The following is a 23,988-nucleotide window of genomic DNA, read 5'->3' as shown; positions in this document are numbered from 1 at the left end:
CTCCAACCTGAATTATCGCAAATTCTTTCTATTTTAAGAAAGCAAACTTTTGTTTTTCTTAACATCTTAGTAAGGGGACTTTTAGGACCATTGTAGTCCCTTACACACTCCAATGAGTTCTGGGTCACCATGAGCTTGCAGGTTAGTCTGTACCTCTTTATGATGAGTGGGACATACAAGCTGCAGTGATTAGTGCAAGGGGTTGTACATTAGAGAGCTGAACTCCTGAACGGTGAGTTTTCCTGCACATATCCACATACAGGGAATATCAGCTTCACTAGTTTGCTTTCTCCTTTACACCTTTAGCTGTCAGACAGTTTATTGTTGATCCTCCTCCTCATGCATTTAGTTGACTCTGGTTCTTTGTGACCATATGTAGATGAATGCCAGATGTCTTGTCAATCATTGCTTCTTTCAACTGCTGCATAGGCATGTTCATAGCTTCACTTATGCTGTCTATCCATCTTAGCCTCTGCCATCCTCTTCTTCTTTTACCATTAATTTTTCCAAGCATCAAGAATTTCTCCAAAGAGCCTGGTCGTCTCAATATGTGACCAAAGTATTTGCGTTTTAAAAGTAGTATCAGCTCTTCTAGTGAATATTCTGGCTTTATTTTTTAAAGCATTAACTGGTTAGATCTTCTGGCAGTTCAGGGAACTCTTAGTAGCTTTCTCCACACCCATAGTTCAAAAGCATTAACTTTTCTCTGCATGACCTTATATATAGTCCAAATGAGAATACAATAGCTTTAACTATCATTATCTGTGTTGGTAAAGTGCAGGGCCGGTTGAAGCTATAATGGGGTTCTGGGGCAAAGGTAACTTAGTCCCCCCCCCCCCCCCCCCCCCCCCCAGCAATGCCCCAACCCTCCCGAAGCCTCCAAGTTGACTCCGAGGACCCATTCCACCACACTCACAGCCACACAAATTCCTTAGGTGTCCATATGTCTCCATAAGCATTGTTGGGGACCTCACTATTTCCCTCCTCATTTCCTTTACAAATTCAGAGTGTAGGGTCTTACCTAATCCAGACAGGACACAGGAGGCAGCACCATGCTCTACACTCTGGACTTCTCCCCATGTATTGGGTCACCATAGCTGGAGTGCAGGGGCACACACCTTGGAGGCCCCTACACACTCTGGTGTTCTGGGACAATTTCCCCTGTTGCCTCTATGCAAGCGCCGGCCCTGGTAAAGTGACATCTCTGTCTGTTAGTTTCTTGTTCAAACTTGTCTTAGCTTTCCTTCCAAGCAACAAATGTCTGCTAATCTCATGGCTGCAGTCACCATCTGCAGAGATCTTCAATCTCAGGAAGATGAAATCTGTTACAACTTCTACCTTTTCCTCATCTATTAAGTTTTCTTTATGTTATGCAGTAGACCAGCTTTTGCCATTTTTTTGTTTGACATTCATACCTAGGCTCCTTTATTCTTCCTTAGTTTAAGAGTGGTATCTTTGGCATATCTCAGATTGTTAATATTCCTGCCTGCCATTTTAATTCCAGCATGTCACTCATCCAGACCAGCTTTCCACATTTCATATTCGGCATACAAGTTAAATAAATAAGATGACAATATGCAACCTTGTCACACTCCTTCACCAATTGTGAACCAGTCAGTTACTCCATTCTCCATTCTCACTGTTTCTTCTTAGTTTGCTTATATATTTCTCAAAAAGCAAATCAGACATTAGAAATACATTGGACATGGAAAAAAAAATCAAGTGTGTCATAGCGTCATGGCTAGCCTGTCAGAATAGCTGTGAGGCTATGACATACTCACTGTTTTTTTGTTTTTCATGTCAAATGCATAATGTCTGTATAGCACTTTTGAGCACTCTAGCACTTTGTTATAGTACCCCTAACAAAGCCCCTATCTTTTACGGAGTGAAACATGTTGGGTTGTATGGTGGTGTGATGTGTGTTTAGATAAGATACTGTTTGGGAAAGAGGGATTACCTACGAAGTGAGGATGACCTCACTCACAGGACTCTGTTAGTTTCTCTCCCCTCTTCCAGTTAGGTTATGGGAACTATTTTGCAGGCTCAACCATTTTAAAACTGTTCATTAAAAGCTATGTTTTAGATATCTCTGTGCAAAGGGTATAAGACTGTATGGGTGATATTTAGGACAGCTTCCACCACCTAAGCTTGGCTAGTACGTGACGTCTTACAACAGAATAGCCTCTTCCTATTCAGGCCAGCTAGAAATTGTTCTTTTGTGTTTTCCTACACAAGCTTTTCTAGTTGAGAAAAAGAGCTTGGGTGCACAGCATCATTAGTGAAAAGCAGCAGTACACTGATGAGTCATCATTCTTTTCGCCTCCTGTAATCAAACTCACATTTAGACTAACAGCACTATGCAATGCAGTAGAGTCTGAATGGCTCACCAGGCTGATCCTCTTCCTCCCATTCCAAGTGTATCTAAAAATGCATTTAATTATTGTCTCAGTTAGTAAATTAGGTAAGAAATTATTTGAACCTATTTGCCTAGAGTTAAGTTGCAATATTGTTGCTAAATATGTTTTTATAATTAGGATTTTATTTTTACTTATTCAGAGAAACCAGGAATCTGTCCAGGTGATTGTGGAGCTGCATCACCAATGCCATGCTCAAGTGACCACGATTGTCCTGCCAAACTTAAGTGCTGCCCTAAATGTGGACAGAAGTGTACAGTCCCTATAAAAGGTAAAATGTCAATTATTCTCACCTCTCTCATGGAGACTGGGCATATACTTTAATACAAAGCCTGCATGCCGTGAGTTAGAAGTTAGTTAATGATCTGTTAGTTGACATCCAGTGAGTTGACATGCAGACTTTTTCTGCAACGCAACTGAGTACTGTGAACTAGCTCTTAATGTCAGCAAGGAAGTATGGCTTCAGCTGATGGAGCACTCACCTCCATCCCCAGTTGACAGACCAATTACCCCCATCCTACCTTTTCTGCATACCAATGTAATTAAACGAGGAGTATTTCCAGAAGTGGGCAAGCAACGGCATTGTCATACATTACCTTCATAGGAGAAGATGAGGATGGACATTTAGGTACAGTAGGTACAAAAAAAAAAAACTACAAACATTACATTTTTGCATACTTAATTACAGTTCTGGATCCTTCCCATGCATATCGACGCCCCTGAAATCTTTATTTGTGGATCAGGGGCATCGATTTGTGGCTCTGTTTATTTCTGCTTGCAGTGGGCACCCATGCACACCCCCATCACTGTCCTGCCTGTCCATAACTGGTGAATAGGAGCATGTGTTCCCAAAGGCGATCAAATTACCCAAAGTGAATGATCGCTGGTATCAGCTGGATAGTGTAATGGTTAAAGCGGAATGAAACCCAGCATTTCTACTTTGCTCTAATAGATTATTTACAGCATATTATACACAACCAGCATTTTTTTTTTACTAGAACTGCATTCAAAGGGTTAACACAGGCTTTAGAAGCTTCCCTGTCTGCAGAGCTGGCCGCTTCCGAAACTTTACATAATGTTAACTAGTGTTTCATTTTATCAAGTAAGAAATGTAAACAAAGCTTTGCGCTTTGAGTCCAACAGGAGAAAAGAGCTATACAAATACTGGAATTACTAACAAAAAACAAACAAACAAAACACATACACATTACTTTCTGTGTACTGTTCAGTACACAGGCAAGTGTGAGACATCTTGTGGCCAAAAATAAAAAAGACAAGTGAAATACATAAAAAAAAAATTCCCCATTAATTATTGACCCCTTAAATTATTAAAGTGTACCTGAAGGGGATTCTAGACTGGCAGGTGCAGAAAACATACCGAATAGGTATGTTTTCTATTAGATCTATCCCGCTAAAGCATGCTGACAAATCATACAGAGACAATCTGCCTCCTTTCAAGTGCTACTAGTGAAAATTAGTATAAAAAAAACCAATGGTTAGGTAACTGGAACTATGTCACTCACATATTTATTTTTTTTAAATGACATTTTTGTTATGTGTCTTTTTTTTGTTATGGATATGTGATTACACATTAACATCTATGTTGTGCCTCATTGACATCTGCATATTTCTCTTTCAGTAAATCAAGCATCTCCAATGCACTGAATTAAGAAGATAATGAAATCGAGAGGAGATAGAACTGTTATTCATGATCTGTGGATTATTTTATATTTTTTATACAGTGTATACTTAAAGTAAACCCGAGGTGAGAGTAATATGGAGGCTGCCATATTTATTTCCTTTCAAGCAATGCTAGTTACCTGGCTGTCCTGCTGATCCTCTTTCTCTAATACTTTCAGCCATAGACCCTGAACAAGTATAGGCAGATCAGGGTTTTTTGACAATATTGTCAGAACTGACAAGATTAGCTGCATGCATGTTTCTGGTGTAATTCAGACACTACCGCAGCCAAAAAGATCAGCAGGGCTGCCAAGCAACTAGTATTGTTTAAAAGAAAATAAATATGGCAGCCTCCATATCACTCTCACCCTGTGGTGAGAGTGATATGGAGGCTGCCATATTTATTTTCTTGTTAATGAGTTAAACGGACCATAAACAGACAGACCCTAAACTACATTTTGATCTTCACTATGGATCACTATGGATTTGTGGGCATCTTGCAGCTTTTCAATTTCCTTTATACCTTAAAGAAAATATGTCTGTTACCAGGGCTGGGAGCCAGAACTGTTTGTTCTGTGTCCATTTTCAAAAACCTAAACCTGTTACTGCTACTATGAGCATGTAAACAATTAAAACAAATTTATGGTTATCTCTGTGCATGGTTTATTTTACCCCACCAGCCAGTAACACATTTTAGCTTCATCCCCAGGTTTGCACACAGAAACCTTGCCTCCTCCCCATTGGTCATAGTATGGATTGATCACAGCGGTTTAATACGATCCCCTGCAATCCACACCATCACAGGGGGGCGGGGGCTAAGGGGGCCCGGTCCAGTGGCATGGAGGTAGAGAGCAGAGGAGTGGCGTTGTTATACATTACCTTCATCCAGTGGAGCAACATGTCCACCGCACCCCACTCTTCACTGTAACCCCTGTTCAGCCAATCTCCCGGCAGCTGCCGTCTGAGCATGTGACATGCATCAAGGACCATAGGGAGACTGGTTGTACAGCGATTACAGTGAAGAGTGGATTGAGGAGGACATGTTCTTCTGCTGGATGAAGGTAATGTATGATCCTGCCACTACTCTGCTCTCCTCCTTCACACCACCAGACCGGGTTCTCTCTCTTCCGTGGCAGCAGGGGGAGGTGGGAAGACACTTATCCACTGCAATCTTGGGGGAAAGGAAAAGGTTAAGCAGTTCCCAGCTAGTGGAGTTTTGGTGGAGGGCCTGCTGGGATCACGTTACACCCTTGAGTGATTGGACAAAAACATAAACCTAAAACCTAAAAATCTGCACTTCTGCTCAATATCTCAAGCTGTTTGAAAGAGGCACACATTTACAGTGTTAACGCATCAGTGTACTTCTACTTAAACGTGCTAATTTTACAAACTGGTACATCAAGAATTTTGCTTTTTGGTTTTTTTCCCTGAATAATTAGCATAGCATCAAGTAAAGTGTGAAAAAATATATCTGAATTTGGGCTTGAAGCTGCACTGAGATGATTTCATTCGCTTATGGGGATAGGATAGAGGAAATCTCCCTAGCTGTGTGTGAGACAATGATTGAGGGGCCTTTCACACTGGCGCGGTGCGGCATTTTACCTCAGCTTAACCTCCCTGGCGGTAAGCCCGTGCTGAGCACCGGCTGTGCCGCGCAGGAGGATTTCTCAGGCCCTGCTGGGCCGATTTGCTGGGCCGTGTGCACTCCGATCGCTGCCGCTCGCCTCGCCGCATAGCCCCCCCCCCCCAGACCCCGTGCGCTGCCTGGCCAATCAGTGCCAGGCAGTGCTGAGGGGTGGATCGGGACTCCCAATGACGGACGTCGATGACGTCGGTGACGTCATGCCGCCCGTTGCCATGGCGACGGGGAAAGTCCTCCAGGTAATCCCGTTCTTTGAATGGGATTTCCTGATCGGAGATTGCCGGAGGCGATCGAAGATGGTGGGGGATGCGTCTATCATGTAGCGAGCTATCATGTAGCGAGCCCTGGGCTTGCTACATGATTTAAATTTTTTTTTTTTAAACTGCTTTGCTGCCCCCTGGCGGTTTTTAATAGACTAAGTCAATGAAAATCTATGGGGCATATCACACTGCACGTGACGCGGTGCACTGGACGTTCCTAATCTAACACCAGCGCATACCTATGTTGCCGTGCCACTCCTGTGGTGACATGTGGTGGACCGGAAGTTATGTAAGTCTATAGCGATGACCGCCGCAAGTTTTATGCTTTTATGCTTCGCGCGTGCACTGAAGCGTATATTGTCAATACAATTCAACGCAATTCTTCTTTTCGGCCACAGGAAGTGAGTGCCCTACAGCCTCACTTCCTGCTTGGCCCGCTGCCAGACAGGGAATTGCTCCATATTAACGCGGTAATCCCCGAAGGCCTCTTTATGGCAGTGTGGTGCGGTCCCCGGACTGCACTGCTACCGTTAATATGCAGTGTGAAACCGACCTGAAGCTGCCGTTACACTTCCAAAACGATTAATTCCTTTAAAATAGGAATCAATTCAGAAAGAATCCTATCACACACAGCACGTCAGTTTTTTATAGATTCCAGCAGGGAATCTATTGAAAATCTATCGAACCGCAGCATTGCACTGTTCGATGCAATGCAATGCTATGGTCTTTTGATGGTCCACCACTCCTGCCCCTTTCAACCTAGATTTTCCATCCCTGTCCAATTAATTCTTTCAAATGATTTTTGTCAAAGTGATCCAGTCTGCAGGGAATTGAGTTGGAAAATCGATGTGTGTATGGGCACCTTTAAACTGACCCTGAGTCTAGCCTCTTTGCAAACTCTCAAAATAGAAATAAAAACTTTTGGCTGATCCTGAATGTCTTCATAAACTGTTCTTGCACCAGTGCAGCTGGGGCATCTAGATCTGTATTGGGGACCTAAACAGTTTTAATCCTTTTCGATATACAGTATATATCAGTAATTTAAAAAAACTGAAACTGCATTATGATTCTGGTTTTGTTCCTATTTATTAACCTCGCTAGCGGTATTGACGGTTATATACCGTACATCATTACAAAAACATGCTGTGAACAGTATTGATGTGCAGATTAGTTAATAATCTCCTGCACTGTATACTAGACCCTTGCTTGACACATTTTAGCAAGTTACAGGAAAAAAGGTTATGAATATTAATTGGATCACTTTTTACACAGATATCCTGGGGAAACTGAACGCCAGAGAGGTTAAGGGATTTTATGCTGAACACCATGCAATTTTAAAAAAATATTTTATAAAAAACACAATTTAAATATATGTATATGTTCACCAAATATTCATTAAATGAACTTTTAAATACATGAAGTGTTCATTTTTGTGTGTGTGTGTTGTGTAATTCCCTGTACAGTACCACTTATTTTAATAATAGTAGAGCAAGTGCTGCAAGCCAATCAGTCATTCTTGTACTGCATAATGCTGTCATTCACATCTAGGGTGTTTTCGGCCTTTTTTCAAGCACAGGCGATTTTCAAAATCGCCCACAAAACGCTTGTGCAATGATTCACTATGAGAAGATTCATATCAGTGCGTGTTGTCCGCTTTGTGCTCTGCAAAGTGGTGCCTGTACCATTTTGGGGCGGTTTTGCTCTAATGAAAGGTATACGAAGAGCGCTAATTGCTCACAAAATCGCTTTCTGCGGCGAATGCGTTTTTAAGAATAAATACATTGTATTTATTCTTTTTTGGGTCAAAGAGTTCACTTCCTGGCTTGCGTCAGGGAGTGAATTACAAAAATCGCTTCAGAAAACCGCTTTTAAAAAAACGCAGCACGCAAGCAAGCGCCGGGAGGCGCAAAAAAACAGAATCGCAAAACGCTTGCCTTCATCTTGAATACAATGGGACAAAGCAAAATCATGGGCTCATTAGTGTGCCGCTACTCTTCACTGGCAAGTCACATGGCTGAACTATTGCTCAGATGATGATGGGAGAAAAGGGACCTCACACAAGTAGTTATACTAGCCCTGCTGTATAGCAGGGTTATCTGAAGCACAAGACTGGTGGCTAGACAGAATTGTAATTCTTCTGTCCAGTAAGACATTTTGGTACCTACATATTATACCGTCTATGATTTTTGCAACCTGCTGTTGAAATTCTATTTATTCCAGCATGCCAGTGGAATAATTTAGCTTTCCAGTGGCTTTTGTACTTAAGTACACCATTTCTGTTCGGGGGGAGGTTTACCTGGGGATCCAAATAGATCAGAATTTACCCTGCCCACACATGGATACACTGCTGCTCTATCCACTAGAATCTCCATTTTTCACAGTTATATCCCCTGTAAGCCTCTCTGAATTTGACAACACTGCATTAGGGCCCATTCACACTATGGCGATTATCGGGTGATTCCTGCTAATTGCCGAAGTGCTAGCACTTTTTAAACTGCTTCCGCAATTATAACCCTACGACCAGGGCTGCCATCAGAAATTTTGGGGCCCCTCATACATCATCAGGCCTGGGCCCCCCCTCCCTGAGCCTACCCACTGGTTGCTGTGCCCACCCACTAGCCACCCCACCCCCGTGTCCGTGCGTAAAGTACACTGCGGCAAAAAAATGTGCATGGCTCAGACACTGAAGAAAGCGTCATGCACAGCGTGATGCGGCAGGAAGAGGGCGTGACCATAGCATGTTGTGGGTGGAGCCAAATACTAGCAAAATACAGGTAGTCCCTGATTAAAAAATGAGATGGAGACTTGTAGGTCCGTTCTTATTCTTTATCCATTCTCTTTTGTCCCTCTCTTTTCTTCCTGTGCCTCTTTTGTCACCCCTCTGTCTCACCTCAGTTTGTGCCTATTTTGTGTCCCTCCGTGTGACCTCATGTTCCCGTCTCATCTCTTTTCTCCCTGTGCCTCTTTTGTCCACCTCTGTTTCCCCTGTGCCTCTTTTTTTCCCCTCTGTTTCCTCTTGTCCCCTTCTGTCTCAGCTCATCCCCCTGCCCTAGCCAGGTATAGGTGCCCCCAGTATAGGTGTCCAGGCATAGGTGCCCCCAGTATAGGTGTCCAGGCATAGGTGCCCCCAGTATAGGTAGCCAGGTATAGGTAGCCAGGAAAAAAGAAGCAACCAGTATAAGGAGCCAGCTATAGGTGGTGCCCCAGTGTAGGTAGCCTGGTGTAGATGTCCCCAGTATAGGTAGCCTGGTATAGTTGATGTCCCCAGTATTGGTAGCTTGGTATAGCTTCTGCCCAAGTATAGGCCAGCAAGATACAGGTGCCCCAGTATAGTTATTTACTTATAGGTGGTGCCCCGGTGTAGGCAGCCTGGTATAGTTGCCCCCGGTTTGGGTGGTGCATCAGTATAGGTTAGCCAGGTACAGGTGCATCCAGTATAGGTAGCAAGCTATAGGCACCAGAGTATAAGTAGCCAAGTATAGGTGGAGCCCCAGTATAGGTAGCCATGTACAGATGGTGCCCCTTAGTAAAGGTAGCCAAAGATAGGTGGTGCCCCAGTATAGGTAGCTAGGTATAGGTGGTGGTCCAGTATAAGTAGCTAGGTGTAGGTGGTTCCAGCCCCAGTATAGGTAGCCAGGTATAGGTGGTAGCCCAGCATAGGTAGCCTGTAGCCAGATATAGGTGGTGCCCCAGTATAGAAAGTCTGCTGTAGCGGGCTCACTCATCTACTCCCCACGTTCAAGCACTGATGTCACTCTTCTCTCAGTGCTGGAACGCGGTGTGGTGGTTAGTGTGCCATAGGCCCGCAGCCAGCACATGCGGCCCTTCCAGCACTTTGGGGGAGCCGGGACCCCCAGAAGCCCTGGGCCCTTCACTGCAGTGTCAGTTGTCCCCCCCGGTGGCTGCCCTGCCTACGACAGTGATCTCACTGCCGAAATTGCCGCTGATCGTGGGCGTTTCATGATTAACGCCAATTGCAAAACGTGTTACCTGCAGCATTTTGCAGCGATTCTCGAGCGATCGTGGTCCAGTGTCTAAACAAGTGCAGATTGCGATGGTTGGGAATCGCGGCAAAATCACACAAGCGCTAAACACTACCGTTTTGCAGATTTCAAGTGTGAATGAGCCCTGGTTTGGTTCTGCTGCACCTTACTGCAAGGATACAGCAGAGGCAGAGATAACCCTATTGTGTCTGCAGCAGCTGTTATCTTTTACTCAGGTATAGATAGGATAATTTCCCGATAGTGTAATTCCCCAAATATTCAAAAAGCAAAGCGGCAAAATCATGAAACAGAGGTGGTAGAATTTGTAAGCTCGTCTATAAAATATGTTTTATCTGTGATTGGAAAATAATATAAATATGTGCATGCTCTGTATAGAGCTATAGGGCTTGATTCACTAAACCGTGATAAGTCATATCATGGCCATTTTCGCAGGGCATTTTCGCCGTTGCGCGCGATTGCGAATTTGCACGCGCAATCGCGAATTGTATTTAAACGATTTAGTTTTCTCGTGAAAATTTGTATTTGTGCGTGAAAACACGCAATTGTGCACAAATTCACGATCACGTGCAAATGCGAAAATGCACACGAAAACGGCCGTGATATGACTAATCACGGTTTAGTGAATCAAGCCCATAGAGTTGTGAGATCCACTATTTTAAGATCTGCAGATTATGTTTCTAGGGCTGTAACTTACAAATCTGACCTGATAATACCTGAAAATTCAGTAAAAGTGCATGCAGTGACTATTTCCCCAATATATTTTTAAATCTACCAAACAAAATGTAGCGACATATAGATGTATCTTATGCTCCCCCCAGGCAATGCAGCACAAGGCTGCTAATCTGTAGTATCAGGAATGGCCTGTAAGAGCATCGTTATCACATTTTTTCTGAACAATCTTATCGGAGAGCAGTTTTTAGGTGCATCAGCTGAAATGCGGAGAGTTTTCAACAGAGATTTAGAAACATTGTTAACAGGGATTTAAACCCTTTCTGGGCTTTGTGCATCGTTTTCAATTGCTGCACAGAAGAAAATGTCACAGACTGTTCTGATTAACAGTACTTCTCCATAGGAAGCTTGATTTATAATGGTGTGTTAAATAGAGGTACATAATTACAAGAGATTGAATTGTAAAATACAACCAGCTTTTATTTAATAAAAAAAAAAAATCACATAATCAGTACAAAATGTCACATCCTTGCATATAACATATATACAGTATATATTACCACTAGTTAGTGCATCAGGCCCACTGTGCCTTATTCAATTCATTTTTTCCTCTGAGATAATTTTTTCATTTTCAGCACTTTGCAATTGAAAAAAAAATCCAAAAAGTAGGTGAAAACTACGTGCAAAATTATCCAAAGTATTTTCTGGTGGATTAAAAGGCATTCTATTGATAAGGTGTGAAAATTTTGCATATGGGAAAAAGTGAATTGAATAGGAGGCACTGCATCTTCTGATTATTTTTCTACATAATCACCTCCTTTATTTAAGCATTTAGCATATATTTTACAAGGTTTTCAATCCCTTTTGTTGTAGTAGCATTGCACTCCTTACCTATCGGGGAGAGGGGGGGGGGCTTCATGTCAGTGCTGCTGAACAAACAGTTGCGGTGTTCTGCATTTTTTTTTAAAGTGGAACTGTACAATTGAGAAAAACAAACTTTTTCACTTACCTAGGGCTTCCCCAAGCCCCCAGCAGCTGTGCTGTCCTGCGCTGGTCCTGCACGATCTTCCGTTCTGCCGGCGCCAGCTCATATTGTTACCATCGTCTTGCAAGTCGAAGGCACATACGCCTGCGCGCCCCTAACTACACAAAGTTTTCTTTACGTTTCAGCCCACAGTAGCATTCTGCGCCATTAGCGCTAATGGCGCAGGATGCTATTGCGGGCTGGAACGCAAAAAAAAGAGAAGCTGAAGACATGTCTGAAACTTCCGCTGCCCGGGAGGATCAACTGTGTACACATCACCATGGAAACAGGGACATAAGCCCTCTGCTGCACATGCACACTGTCCTAGTTTGGATCTTATTGTATGGCTCCCATGGAATTACCCCCCCCCCCACCCCCCCCCCCCCCCCCACCACCTCCAACCACCACCTTCCGAGTGCATCAGATTTGCTTGTGCTGTGATTGGAGTCGATTGTGCTGTAATTGTATTTGATTGTCCCGTGATCGACTTTGATTGCCCCGTGATTGTTTGATTGCCTGAGACCCCACTTTCCGCCACACCCAATCCCACCCTCCCCCCATCACCTTCCGAGTGCATCAGATTTGATTGGGCTGTGATTGGATTCGATTGTGCTGTAATTGTATTTGATTGTCCCGTGATCGGCTTCGATTGCTCCGTGATTGTTTGATTGCCTGAGACCCCACTTCCCGCCACACCCAATCCCACCCTCCCCCCATCACCTTCCGAGTGCATCAGATTTGATTGGGCTGTGATTGGATTCGATTGTGCTGTAATTGTATTTGATTGTCCCGTGATTGTTTGATTGCCTGAGACCCCACTTCCCGCCACACCCAATCCCACTCTCCCCCCATCACCTTCCGAGTGCATCAGATTTGATTGTGCTGTGATTGGAGTCGATTGTGCTGTAATTGTATTTGATTGTCCCGTGATTGTTTGATTGCCTCTGAGACCCCACTTCCCACCAACCCCAATACCTCTCAAATACTCCCTTTTTGCTAGGTAGGTGCTCTTTTTTTCTGGGTAGTCTCGGAGGAAAACCCCATAAATTTAGCAATCCAAAATGGCAAGAAGGGGGCTTTCCGATGACGAGGTATACAGGTACATGGACCAGTCGGATGAGTTCTTTTGGGAAGAATCATCCGTCGAATCTTCCGGGTCCGAATTTGAACCTGTAGAAAGCAGTGGTTCCCTGACCGAAAGTGATGACGAGGCTATGGTCCCGGCTAGAGCCAGGCGTACCAGACCCCAAGTCGTTAGACCGCAGGTGGCGCAGGATCCGCCTCAAGGGCAGCAGGGTGGTGCTAGCGCTGTTGATAGTTTTCTTGGTGAGGCAGGCACCACAGCGCAGCATCTTCTGGACTTAGTGCCAGTGCTTCCGTAGACCCTGGCGAAGTGGTGAGCGTCAGCATGGAAGTTGAAACTGGTACGGTGGCAAGTGCAGTAGTACCCCCGTCGCAGCCACCAAGAAGAAGACGGGCCCGTAGTACCCATAGACTCCCAGAGGTGCTGGCACAACCAGATTGGCAATCCCCTGATTCCGCCGCACCCGTAGTGCCCCCTTTCACCGCCCAGTCTGGAGTCCAGGTGGCGACAGCTCATCTAGAAACGGCCCTAGAATTTTTGCAGCTGTTCATCACCCAGGTTCTCTTGGACTTAATTGTGGTTGAGACCAACCGTAAAGCCACACAATTCATCACCGAGCACCCGGAGAGCATGTATGCCCAGCCTTTCGGGTGGAAACCAGTCCAAGTTTCCGACATTAAAATCTTTTTGGCCCTTATCCTTCACTTGGGACTAATGAAACAGAATGTATTGCGGTCGTATTGGTCTACGAACCCAGTACATCATTTTCCCTTGTACCCTGCTGCCATGTCCAGGACACGATTTGAGTCCATCCTGCGCTTCCTGCACTTCAACGACGACAAAACCTGTCATGAAAGGGGAGACCCTGCTTATGACCGGCTCCACAAAATTCGCCCCCTCATAGACCACCTGTCCTCAACATTTGCAGATGCTTATATCCCTGAACAGAACATCTGCGTAGACGAGTCCCTCTTACGCTTTACCAGGCGCCTTGGCATCAAACAGTACATCCCAAGCAGGCGCGCCCGGTATGGGGTGAAACTGTATAAGCTCTGTGAAAGGGCCACAGGCTATACATGTCGTTTTAGGGTCTATGAGGGAAAAGACTCAAAATTGGAGCCGGTCGGATGCCCTGACTACCTGAGGAGCAGTGGAAAGGTTGTGTGGGACTTGGTGTCACCCTTGTTCCAGAAGGGGTACCATCTTTTTGTGGACAATTATTACACAAGTGTGGCCCTCTTTCAGCACTTAAAGTTAGAAGGAATCCGATGCTGTGGCACTGCGCGGCCTAGTCACCAGAGCTTCCCCCAACGGCTCATTACCACCAGACTTGAACGGGGGCAGAGGGCCGCCTTGCGTACTGAAGACCTGCTCGCGGTGAAATGGAGGGACAAGAGGGACGTTTACTTTCTGTCCACCATTCACACAGACACGACAGTCCAAATTCAACGGGCAACTAAGGTCATTGAAAAGCCCCTTGTCGTCCACGAATATAATGTCAACATGGGAGGGGTGGACTTCAATGACCAGAGGTTAGCGCCCTATTTAATGACCCGGAAAACAAGACGCTGGTATAAGAAAGTGTCTTTTTATCTGATTCAATTGGCAGTTTACAACAGCTTTGTTCTCTACAGTAAGGCTGGGAGAACTGGATCTTTCCTCCAATTTCAGGAACAGATCATTCTGGACATCCTGTATCCAGGACGTGCCAGGCCCCCCCCCCCCCAGATGCAACTAGCCGACTGCATGGTAGGCATTACGCCTATCAGATTCCGTGTGCCCCAGGTCAACGCATCCGAAGAAAACGTTGTCGTGTCTGCAGCAGGACTGGAAGAAGGAATGTCACCAGTTTTTATTGTCCCCGCTGTCCTGACCAGCCTGGCCTATGCGTAGGGCCGTGTTTTGAGAGGTACCACGAGCAGGTACACTATTAGAACCTAGGGAACTCCAGACACAGTAGTAGGCACACACTCAGTGGTCTTTTGCACATTGTCGCAGGGAGAGGAGAGGTAAGCTTGAAGACCAAACGGGTAAGCATAAAAGTGGGAAGAAGGATCGGTTTCCATGCTTGATATTGCTGATCTGTCCTGGGTTGGCGATATAAGACGGCATGTTTGAATTTCCCTTGAGTGTGGACACCCCCGGTTTATATGTGATTTGGGCCTATGATGATGCTTTAATGCCACACAGAGTCATCTCTATTGGCAGGCATATTGCTGTATCCTACAGGCATAATGCTGTATACTAAAGTTCTGAGGCCCAGTCACATAAGTTGGTGGCTCACCCTGAGTGCAGGGTGGCACGGGGTGTCTCTCTCCTGAGGTTATCACTGCCATTGATGTGGAGGAAGATCTGCCATTGATGTGGAGCAAGGTATGTTTGCCGTTCATTTTTCCTTTCAGCCCAGAGTGCATTACCCGTATACCCAATATAAGGAGTATAGCAGAAACTCCTAATACTGGCCATACATGTAATGATTGCAGAAACCCTAAAATGCCAGGACAGACTTCACAAATGACCCCATTTTGGAAAGAGGACACCCTAAAGTATTATGTGAGGTGCACGGTGAGTTCATAAAAGATTTTAGTTTTTGTCACAAGTTAGCAGAATTTTTTTTCTATTTTTTTTCTAACAAAGTGTCATTTTCCGTTTACTTGTGACAAAAAATAAGATTTTCAATGACCTCACCATTACCCTCATGGAATACCTTGTTGTGTATTCTTTCCAAAATGGGGTCATTTGTGGGGTTTGTTAACTGTCCTGGCAAGTGGGCGGGGTGCTAAATTGTGAGCACCCCTGTAAAGCCTAAAGGTACTCATTGGACCCTGGGCCCCTTAGCGCAGTTAGGGTGCAAAAAAGTGCCACACATGTGGTATTGCCGTACTCGGGAGAAGTAGTACAATGTGTTTTGGGGTTTATTTTTACACATACCCATGCTGGGTGGGAGAAATACCTCTGTAAATGACAATCTTTTGATTTTTTTACACACAATTGTCCATTTACAGAGTTATTTCTCCCACCCAGCATGGGTATGTGTAAAAATACACCCCAAAACACATTGTACTACTTCTCCCGAGTACGGCGATACCACATGTGTGGCACTTTTTTGCACCCTAACTGCGCTAAAGGGCCCAAAGTCCAATGAGTACCTTTAGGATTTCACAGGTCATTTTGCGGAATTTGATTTCCAGACTACTCCTCACGGTTTAGGGCCCCTAAAATGTCAGGGCAGTATAGGAACCCCACAAATGACCCCATTTTAGAAAGAAGACACCCCAAGGTATTCCGTTAGGAGTATGGTGAGTTCATAGAAGATTTTCTTTGTTGTCACAAGTTAGTGGAAAATGACACTTTGTGAAAAAAACAATAAAAATCAATTTTCCGCTAACTTTTGTCAAAAAATAAAATCTTCTATGAACTCACCATACTCCTAACGGAATACCTTGGGGTGTCTTCTTTCTAAAATGGGGTCATTTGTGGGGTTCCTATACTGCCCTGGCATTTTAGGGGCCCTAAACCGTGAGGAGTAGTCTAGAAATCAAATTCCGCAAAATGACCTGTGAAATCCTAAAGGTACTCATTGGACTTTGGGCCCTTTAGCGCAGTTAGGGTGCAAAAAAGTGCCACACATGTGGTATCACCGTACTCGGGAGAAGTAGTACAATGTGTTTTGGGGTGTATTTTTACACATACCCATGCTGGGTGGGAGAAATAACTCTGTAAATGGACAATTGTGTGTAAAAAAATCTAAAGATTGTCATTTACAGAGGTATTTCTCCCACCCAGCATGGGTATGTGTAAAAATACACCCCAAAACACATTATACTACTTCTCCCGAGTACGGCGGTACCACATGTGTGGCACTTTTTTACACCCCAAGTACGCTAAGGGGCCCAAAGTCCAATGAGTACCTTTAGGATTTCACAGGTCATTTTGCGGAATTTGATTTCCAGACTACTCCTCACAGTTTAGGGCCCCTAAAATGCCAGGGCAGTATAGGAACCCCACAAATGACCCCATTTTAGAAAGAAGACACCCCAAGGTATTCCGTTAGGAGTATGGTGAGTTCATAGAAGATTTTATTTTTTGACAAAAGTTAGCGGAAAATTGATTTTTATTGTTTTTTTCACAAAGTGTCATTTTCCACTAACTTGTGACAAAAAATAAAATCTTCTATGAACTCACCATACTCCTAACGGAATACCTTGGGGTATCTTCTTTCTAAAATGGGGTCATTTGTGGGGTTCCTATACTGCCCTGGCATTTTAGGGGCCCTAAACCGTGAGGAGTAGTCCGGAAATCAAATTCCGCAAAATGACCTGTGAAATCCTAAAGGTACTCATTGGACTTTGGGCCCTTTAGCGCAGTTAGGGTGCAAAAAAGTGCCACACATGTGGTATTGTCGTACTCGGGAGAAGTAGTACAATGTGTTTTGGGGTGTATTTTTACACATACCCATGCTGGGTGGGAGAAATACCTCTGTAAATGACAATCTTTTGATTTTTTTTACACACAATTGTCCATTTACAGAGTTATTTCTCCCACCCAGCATGGTTATGTGTAAAAATACACCCCAAAACACATTGTACTACTTCTCCCGAGTACGGCGATACCACATGTGTGGCACTTTTTTGCACCCTAACTGCGCTAAAGGGCCCAAAGTCCAATGAGTACCTTTAGGATTTCACAGGTCATTTTGCGGAATTTGATTTCCAGACTACTCCTCACGGTTTAGGGCCCCTAAAATGCCAGGGCAGTATAGGAACCCCACAAATGACCCCATTTTAGAAAGAAGACACCCCAAGGTATTCCGTTAGGAGTATGGTGAGTTCATAGAAGATTTTATTTTTTGTCACAAGTTAGTGGAAAATGACACTTTGTGAAAAAAACAATAAAAATCAATTTTCCGCTAACTTTTGTCAAAAAATAAAATCTTCTATGAACTCACCATACTCCTAACAGAATACCTTGGGGTGTCTTCTTTCTAAAATGGGGTCATTTGTGGGGTTCCTATACTGCCCTGGCATTTTAGGGGCCCTAAACTGTGAGGAGTAGTCTGGAAATCAAATTCCGCAAAATGACCTGTGAAATCCTAAAGGTACTCATTGGACTTTGGGCCCCTTAGCGTACTTGGGGTGTAAAAAAGTGCCACACATGTGGTACCGCCGTACTCGGGAGAAGTAGTATAATGTGTTTTGGGGTGTATTTTTACACATACCCATGCTGGGTGGGAGAAATAACTCTGTAAATGGACAATTGTGTGTAAAAAAATCTAAAGATTGTCATTTACAGAGGTATTTCTCCCACCCAGCATGGGTATGTGTAAAAATACACCCCAAAACACATTATACTACTTCTCCCGAGTACGGCGGTACCACATGTGTGGCACTTTTTTACACCCCAAGTACGCTAAGGGGCCCAAAGTCCAATGAGTACCTTTAGGATTTCACAGGTCATTTTGCGGAATTTGATTTCCAGACTACTCCTCACAGTTTAGGGCCCCTAAAATGCCAGGGCAGTATAGGAACCCCACAAATGACCCCATTTTAGAAAGAAGACACCCCAAGGTATTCCGTTAGGAGTATGGTGAGTTCATAGAAGATTTTATTTTTTGACAAAAGTTAGCGGAAAATTGATTTTTATTGTTTTTTTCACAAAGTGTCATTTTCCACTAACTTGTGACAAAAAATAAAATCTTCTATGAACTCACCATACTCCTAACGGAATACCTTGGGGTATCTTCTTTCTAAAATGGGGTCATTTGTGGGGTTCCTATACTGCCCTGGCATTTTAGGGGCCCTAAACCGTGAGGAGTAGTCCGGAAATCAAATTCCGCAAAATGACCTGTGAAATCCTAAAGGTACTCATTGGACTTTGGGCCCTTTAGCGCAGTTAGGGTGCAAAAAAGTGCCACACATGTGGTATTGTCGTACTCGGGAGAAGTAGTACAATGTGTTTTGGGGTGTATTTTTACACATACCCATGCTGGGTGGGAGAAATACCTCTGTAAATGACAATCTTTTGATTTTTTTTACACACAATTGTCCATTTACAGAGTTATTTCTCCCACCCAGCATGGTTATGTGTAAAAATACACCCCAAAACACATTGTACTACTTCTCCCGAGTACGGCGATACCACATGTGTGGCACTTTTTTGCACCCTAACTGCGCTAAAGGGCCCAAAGTCCAATGAGTACCTTTAGGATTTCACAGGTCATTTTGCGGAATTTGATTTCCAGACTACTCCTCACGGTTTAGGGCCCCTAAAATGCCAGGGCAGTATAGGAACCCCACAAAATGACCCCATTTTAGAAAGAAGACACCCCAAGGTATTCCGTTAGGAGTATGGTGAGTTCATAGAAGATTTTATTTTTTGTCACAAGTTAGTGGAAAATGACACTTTGTGAAAAAAACAATAAAAATCAATTTTCCGCTAACTTTTGTCAAAAAATAAAATCTTCTATGAACTCACCATACTCCTAACGGAATACCTTGGGGTGTCTTCTTTCTAAAATGGGGTCATTTGTGGGGTTCCTATACTGCCCTGGCATTTTAGGGGCCCTAAACTGTGAGGAGTAGTCTGGAAATCAAATTCCGCAAAATGACCTGTGAAATCCTAAAGGTACTCATTGGACTTTGGGCCCCTTAGCGTACTTGGGGTGTAAAAAAGTGCCACACATGTGGTACCGCCGTACTCGGGAGAAGTAGTATAATGTGTTTTGGGGTGTATTTTTACACATACCCATGCTGGGTGGGAGAAATAACTCTGTAAATGGACAATTGTGTGTAAAAAAAATTAAAAAATTGTCATTTACAGAGATATTTCTCCCACCCAGCATGGGTATGTGTAAAAATACACCCCAAAACACATTATACTACTTCTCCTGAGTACGGCAATACCACATGTGTGGCACTTTTTTGCAGCCTAACTGTGGTAAGGGGTCCAAAGTCCAATGAGCACCTTTAGGCTTTACAGGGGTGCTTACAGTTTAGCACCCCCCAAAATGTCAGGACAGTAAACACACCCCACAAATGACCCCATTTTGGAAAGTAGACCCTTCAAGGTATTCAGAGAGGGGCATGGTGAGTCCGTGGCAGATTTCATTTTTTTTGTCGCAAGTTAGAAGAAATGGAAACTTTTTTTTTTTTTTCACAAAGTGTCATTTTCCGCTTACTTGTGACAAAAAATAATATCTTCTATGAACTCACTATGCCTCTCAGTGAATACTTTGGGATGTCTTCTTTCCAAAATGGGGTCATTTGGGGGGTATTTATACTATCCTGGAATTCTAGCCCCTCATGAAACATGACAGGGGGTCAGAAAAGTCATAGATGCTTGAAAATGGGAAAATTCACTTTTTGCACCATAGTTTGTAAACGCTATAACTTTTACCCAAACCAATAAATATACGCTGAATGGGGTTTTTTTTATCCAAAACATGTTTGTCCACATTTTTCGCGCTGCATGTATACAGAAATTTTACTTTATTTGAAAACTGTCAGCACAGAAAGTTAAAAAAATCATTTTTTTGCCAAAATTCATGTCTTTTTTGCTGAATATAATAGAAAGTAAAAATCGCAGGAGCAATCAAATAGCACCAAAAGAAAGCTTTATTAGTGACAAGAAAAGGAGCCAAAATTCATTTAGGTGGTAGGTTGTATGAGCGAGCAATAAACCGTGAAAGCTGCAGTGGTCTGAATGGAAAAAAAGTGGCCGGTCCTTAAGGGGTAGAAAGCCCTAGGTCCTTAAGTGGTTATGGTAATTTGTTATGAACTGAACAGAGGCGCCAAAAGAATAAAAACAAATTTTAAAATATTTTAAATTGCTTAGGAGGCCGTGGTGGACTTACCTCCCTCAAGCAGACACAAGAAAGCTGTGTAATTCAACAAATATACATTTAATGGTACACTCCAGGGGTTTAGTACAACGCGTTTCGCAGGTCTACACCCGCTTCATCAGGCAGTAAAAATAGGAGCACACAGCAGCGTAATGTCAGAGTCACACCTGGCGCCTTTGCCTGATGAATTACACAGCTTTCTTGTGTCTGCTTGAGGGAGGTAAGTCCACCACTGCCTCTGAGTCCTAAACAATTTTAAATATTTTAAATTTTGTTTTTATTCTTTTGGCGCCTCTGTTCAGTTCATAATACATTATACATCCACCCTTGGTGGAGGGGGATACCCCTTTTTTCACGTCTACAGAGAGCGACTTCTTAGTCCTGAGTGGGGACAGGTCAATATCCTCACCTGCTTATACAGTGGTTGCCTGGAGGTAACCCTGGTTTGTGAGTATATAATTTACTCCTTCTCATTATACTAAACTGTCTTGACTTACTACACTATATTGGGCTCTCGGTTCTCTTTCTTTATATATACTTATGGTAATTTGTTCCCTCACCTAAAAGTATTCTAATACTATGGTAGAAATTATGACTTCAGTACGAAATAGATTGTGAGTTCCAAAGAGGAACATTTAGTGAGTGACACAACTTTGACTTTGTAGTCTTTAAAGCATTGTGTAAGAAGATGTTATTATATAAATGCATAATAATTACTATAATTGCTTTAAAAGGTAATTACTCGATATGTACTGATAGATTTCTAATAATCGCACCCACAAAGTTATGAACAGCTGAGAACAGAATTATCATGTCATTTCATCCACCCAATAAATACTGATATTTAGATTCTACATATATTTCATAACTTTATGTTCTTAGGCTGTATTGTTATGCCAACACCTATTTAATTAGCCACCCACACACACACAAAAACCCCCACAATACTTTGTGAGCCTGCATTGTTTGACAACTGTATTGTAAAAACTAGTACCGTGGGTGTTATTTCAGAAGATAGTCCAACACTTTACCTCCATCAGAGTTCAGGAATTGCAACTACTAAAATGTCGGCGATAGAATAATGATTACGTTTGAAGGTTCCTCCATAACATGAATTCTGAGCGGGATTCCAATATTTTCTTAATGCTAAGTAATTCAAGAGTAAAAGTTTAAGTGCAACTAATCTTTACGGCGAGATACATTTATCCAAAAAGTATAATGAATCTTGCCTCAGTGCCTGTGTAATGTGGCTGTTAGGGAAATTATCGCAAAAATGGAATTGATTTACAAGATAATGAATGCTGCCTGCTTCCTCCCAGTGTACTGAAGGTAAAATTTCATGATGTCCACTAGACAATGGGGCAGGAGGACTTTCTCCAATCTTCATGCATGAAAATATGCATCTCTGGGCAACTGCTAAGGAATGAGATAATTGCACTGCTATACTGTAGTTGCTTATAGATGCATGGATTACACAAATTATTTATCTTCAGTTATTACAATCATTTCGCCATTACTTATATTCATATTCACTTTCTTTACTCTTTACTATTTTGCAGCTTTATTTATTTTTTTTTGCTTTACATTTTCTATATCCTTGACATTTTTTGGCTCCATAACTAGCTATTCCAGCGTTTGTGCTAGTAACAATGCAAGCTATACTTGGCTTACTGCTGATTTATTATATATATGCTGTTATTCTCATGAAAGATGGTATTTCGATTGATTGATGATTGATTTTGAGCGTGGATTGGATCGCCGGTGATTCATAAGCTGTGTACCAAGCTCATATTTGTCACCTGATCAGATCACTTCTGTCGGTCAGAAGTAGGATCTGAAGTGCTGCGCTGCGTGGTGTGTACCAGGCATTTTATTTTGTTAGATAAAATAGCAGGCTTTACTAAGACCCATTGGCTTCAATTCATCAAGTCGTTAAAATACCGCATTCTGTATTTTAGACTTGTGTGTGCTAATTCATCAATATTTTCCCACATGTGGTAGATGTTCGGTAATTTACCAAAGAGGTAACAGCAGTTCTGTGTTGTTACCGCTGTTCTCCGTGCAGTGAGGGCATACGATAGAAAAGAGGCATCCCCTTCGATGTGCATGTTATACATGTTACACTACCTCTGCTTGCTCTGAATCTGGCCCATTAGTCTCTTAACATTCTATTTACTTACCACAGCTTAGATGAACTGCCAAGAAACATAACACATGCCAGGCTTAGGTCATTTCCCCACCAGCTCCCACTAGCATCTCTGCATATTCAAACAGGCTCAAGGAGTTAAATTACTGAAGTGTGTCAGGAAAACATCTTTTGTTCTTTTCTCTCTACTAACTGCCTGGGGGGGTCTAAAAGCCACCCGAGAAGCCTGTGCAACCTATCAGCGACACTTGCAGGAGACAGGGGCTCTTTCTATTGGCTGCCTGCTCCTGTCAACCATGGGGACATCCACATGGAAAGCATTCAAAGCTAGTTACTAACAGAGTAAAGCTGGAGGTAATCACCGCACATGATTTTGTGTTTTACCGCCTGCTGTAACATTGATGAATTGACATTTACTGACATGTCAAATCCACAAAGAAGAAGATAAGATGGAGCACCAGCTCTGCTTACTAGGTTTATTGCGATCACAGAGGCATTACAGGCATACCAGACAGGTACCTCTTGTGCCTTTGAGAAAGCGGCAGTTGCTGTGAAACGGCTGTTAGGCCGGTACCTTTACCCTTCACCTGTCTGGTATGCCTGTAATGCATCTGTGATCGCAATAAACCTAGTAAGCAGAGCTGGTCCTCCATCTTTTCTTCTTCTGTGTGGATTTTACATGTCTGGACTGTGAGCACAGCTTTTAAAGGGGCGAACACTTTGTGTCCACTGTCAGCTAGCACCTGGTGCCAACCATTTTTTTCTCATCCTATACATTTACTGACATGTGTTGAGGTAATTACCGCACAAGTCGGTAATTTACCTCACTGCTCGGTAAATGTAGCTTTTCATGCGGTAACAGCTTTGATGAATGGACATTTTCTTAAGTGCTCGGTAAAGTCAGCTGTTTTCAGCATTACCAAATGCGGTAATGCTTGATGAATTAAAACCATTGGTCAGTCACAAATGAACATCAAAATGGACATCAAGGGTTTAAAACCAGGGTGATATACAATAAATGTTGCATAATAAGCTATTACAAGTTTTTCTTGATAAACATACAAACAATTGTCTATTACAGGAATATAGAGGAGACTATCTAGTGCAAAACCTGTAAATGTACATGGCCCGTGCCATCAATTGCATTATTATGTGAATTGATGTAAACTTCAAATTTTATTAGCTGAAAAAGTTTTAAAATCCCTTTTAACCTCCCTGGCATTCC

At 43.0% G+C, this 23,988-nt stretch overlaps 1 protein-coding gene across 2 annotated transcripts in view; it reads left to right on the top strand.

Moving 5' to 3' along the window:
* The window catches only part of LOC137569814 (WAP four-disulfide core domain protein 5-like), a 32,075-nt gene extending 24,663 nt beyond the window's left edge, over positions 1 to 7,412 (top strand). The window contains exons 4-6 of one of the 2 annotated variants that reach the window (XR_011030994.1): positions 2,557 to 2,685; positions 4,054 to 4,399; positions 4,486 to 7,412. Coding sequence is in view for 1 of the 2 variants with exons in the window: in XM_068278869.1 (XP_068134970.1) it covers positions 2,557 to 2,685; positions 4,054 to 4,079 (155 nt within the window). In the remaining variant the exon portion in view is untranslated. Of the gene's footprint in view, positions 1 to 2,556; positions 2,686 to 4,053 lie in introns of both variants that reach the window. The other variant, XM_068278869.1, reaches the window with a different exon arrangement.
* The last annotated feature ends 16,576 nt before the right edge of the window (positions 7,413 to 23,988 follow it).

Source organism: Hyperolius riggenbachi, chromosome 1 (genome assembly GCF_040937935.1).
Source record: "Hyperolius riggenbachi isolate aHypRig1 chromosome 1, aHypRig1.pri, whole genome shotgun sequence".
Classification (NCBI taxonomy): Eukaryota; Metazoa; Chordata; class Amphibia; order Anura; family Hyperoliidae; genus Hyperolius; species Hyperolius riggenbachi.
The sequence above is the reverse complement of the archived record's forward strand: the minus strand, read 5'-3'. Positions and strand labels throughout refer to the sequence as shown.